General features: G+C 48.3%; 1 protein-coding gene across 1 annotated transcript in view; it reads left to right on the top strand.

Annotated features, from left to right (window-relative positions):
* Positions 1-883: 883 nt before the first annotated feature.
* Positions 884-1,720, top strand: part of LOC109937644 (mRNA decay activator protein ZFP36L1-like) — a gene marked incomplete at its 3' end in the record, with an annotated part of 1,920 nt that continues 1,083 nt past the window's right edge. The window contains exon 1 of the mRNA XM_048618237.1: positions 884-1,009. Within this exon, the coding sequence (XP_048474194.1) occupies positions 971-1,009 (39 nt within the window). The remainder of the gene's footprint in view (positions 1,010-1,720) is intronic.

The following is a 1,720-nucleotide window of genomic DNA, read 5'->3' on the forward strand; positions in this document are numbered from 1 at the left end:
TTGTTTACAAATTATTTGTTGAAATAACTCGTGAAATTACTGCACATAGTTATCAAGAGGCAGTAAAATCCATTCATACAGACAGACAAGAGACCGGAAATCACAGAAAGAGACAGGGGGAAAAGAGACAAATAATCACACAAGAGAAATAAAGGTCAAGGACAGCAGCAATCTGACAACATACACAGCTGGGTACATTTTACTTCTGGGTTCTTTATTTGTCAGGTTAATTATGACTGACACAGTGACTTGTAACAAAAACGGAAGTTGCTGGAAAAGCTCAGCAGGTCAGGCAGCATCTATGAAGAAAAAATCAGAGTTAACATTTCTGGTCCAGTGCCCCTTCCTCGGAACTGCCTTTAACACAGGAACAGGAGTAGGCCATTCTGCCGCATGAGCCTGTTCTGCCACCATTCAATGAGATTGTGGTTGGTCTGTGGCATAACCCCATATGCCTGCCTTTGGCCCATATCCCTTTGCTTAAAAAGAATTTGCCTATCTCGGATTTAAAATGAACCACTGATCCCGCATCAACTGACATTGTGCCTTTGTGCTTCCTAACATCTCTCCTGAATGGTCTGACCCTAATTCTCAGACAGTGGCCCCTTAGTCCTAGAATGGGAAATGGTTTATTCGTGGAAATAGTTTATGTACGCAGTCTTTTCCTGTTAATATCTTGAAGACTTCGATTAGATCATCCTGTAACACACACACACAGCAGTTCTCCCTGGTCTGGAGACTTCTCTCTGCCGCCCCCCGGAGGTTTCTAAAACCCCGATACCTCCCTAGGAAAGAAAGCCCAGCCCTAGCAATGGCTCGGTTCCGCCCCGGGTGACTCACTGCTGTCAGTTGCAGCCTCTTGCGCGTCAGCCTTTGTTACGCTGTAAAGCTATAAAAATAGAGAGGGCGGACCAGGCAGCTCTAGCATAGCGTCTCTCCTAAGCAGTAGCACTGACTGCAAGGCGTAACCATGGGTAGCTTGAAAGATTTGTGCGACTTGGTGTCCGGGGTAAGCCTGGGAAACGGGTGACACTCGGATCCTGTTGGATTCTCAGCAAGCTCTCATTAAGAAGCAATAATGACTTTTATATTTTACGTGTAAGACTACTTTGGGGATGGTGTTAATCGAGGGATAAACAGGACAGTGTGCCGGCGAGATATACATGGAGAGTTCATGGTTTTGTTGAGGGAGGGTCTCTCACGTCCAGACAAGGCAGGGCAGCAGCTACCCCAGTGGGTACAACAGGATGGGACCCGGAATCCCAACTTTCCGGGTTGAGGAGAGCCGGAGGAGTGAGAGTACGAGGGCGGTCAGGGGGAAAGAGAGATGAAAAGGAGTGAGGTCTGAGGTATGCAGGAATCGCGATTGGCGGGTGGTGGTGGCTGAGTGGGATCTGGGATCTGAGATCTGAGATCTGAGCGGTATCTGGGGGCTGAGGAGTGGGATTTGGGGAGAGTGGGTGTCAGGGATCTGGAGAGGTTGAGGGGGATCTGGGATGGGGGAAGAGTGGGATAGATGGAGAGAAGAGAGTACAATCTGGGATCTGAAGGGGAGTTCTGGGGTGGGCGGCGGGGGGGCAGATCTAGGTGGTTGAAAGTGAGATTTTGATTATCCTTAGATTTAAGGGGCATTCTAGTTCCTGAGGGTGAGATTTGGATTTTTCTTTGGTTGAGGGATGAGGGTGATTTGAGTGAGATTTGGATTATTTTTGGGGGGGGG

This window comes from Rhincodon typus, chromosome 39, assembly GCF_021869965.1.
Source record: "Rhincodon typus isolate 14 chromosome 39, sRhiTyp1.1, whole genome shotgun sequence".
NCBI lineage: Eukaryota > Metazoa > Chordata > Chondrichthyes > Orectolobiformes > Rhincodontidae > Rhincodon > Rhincodon typus.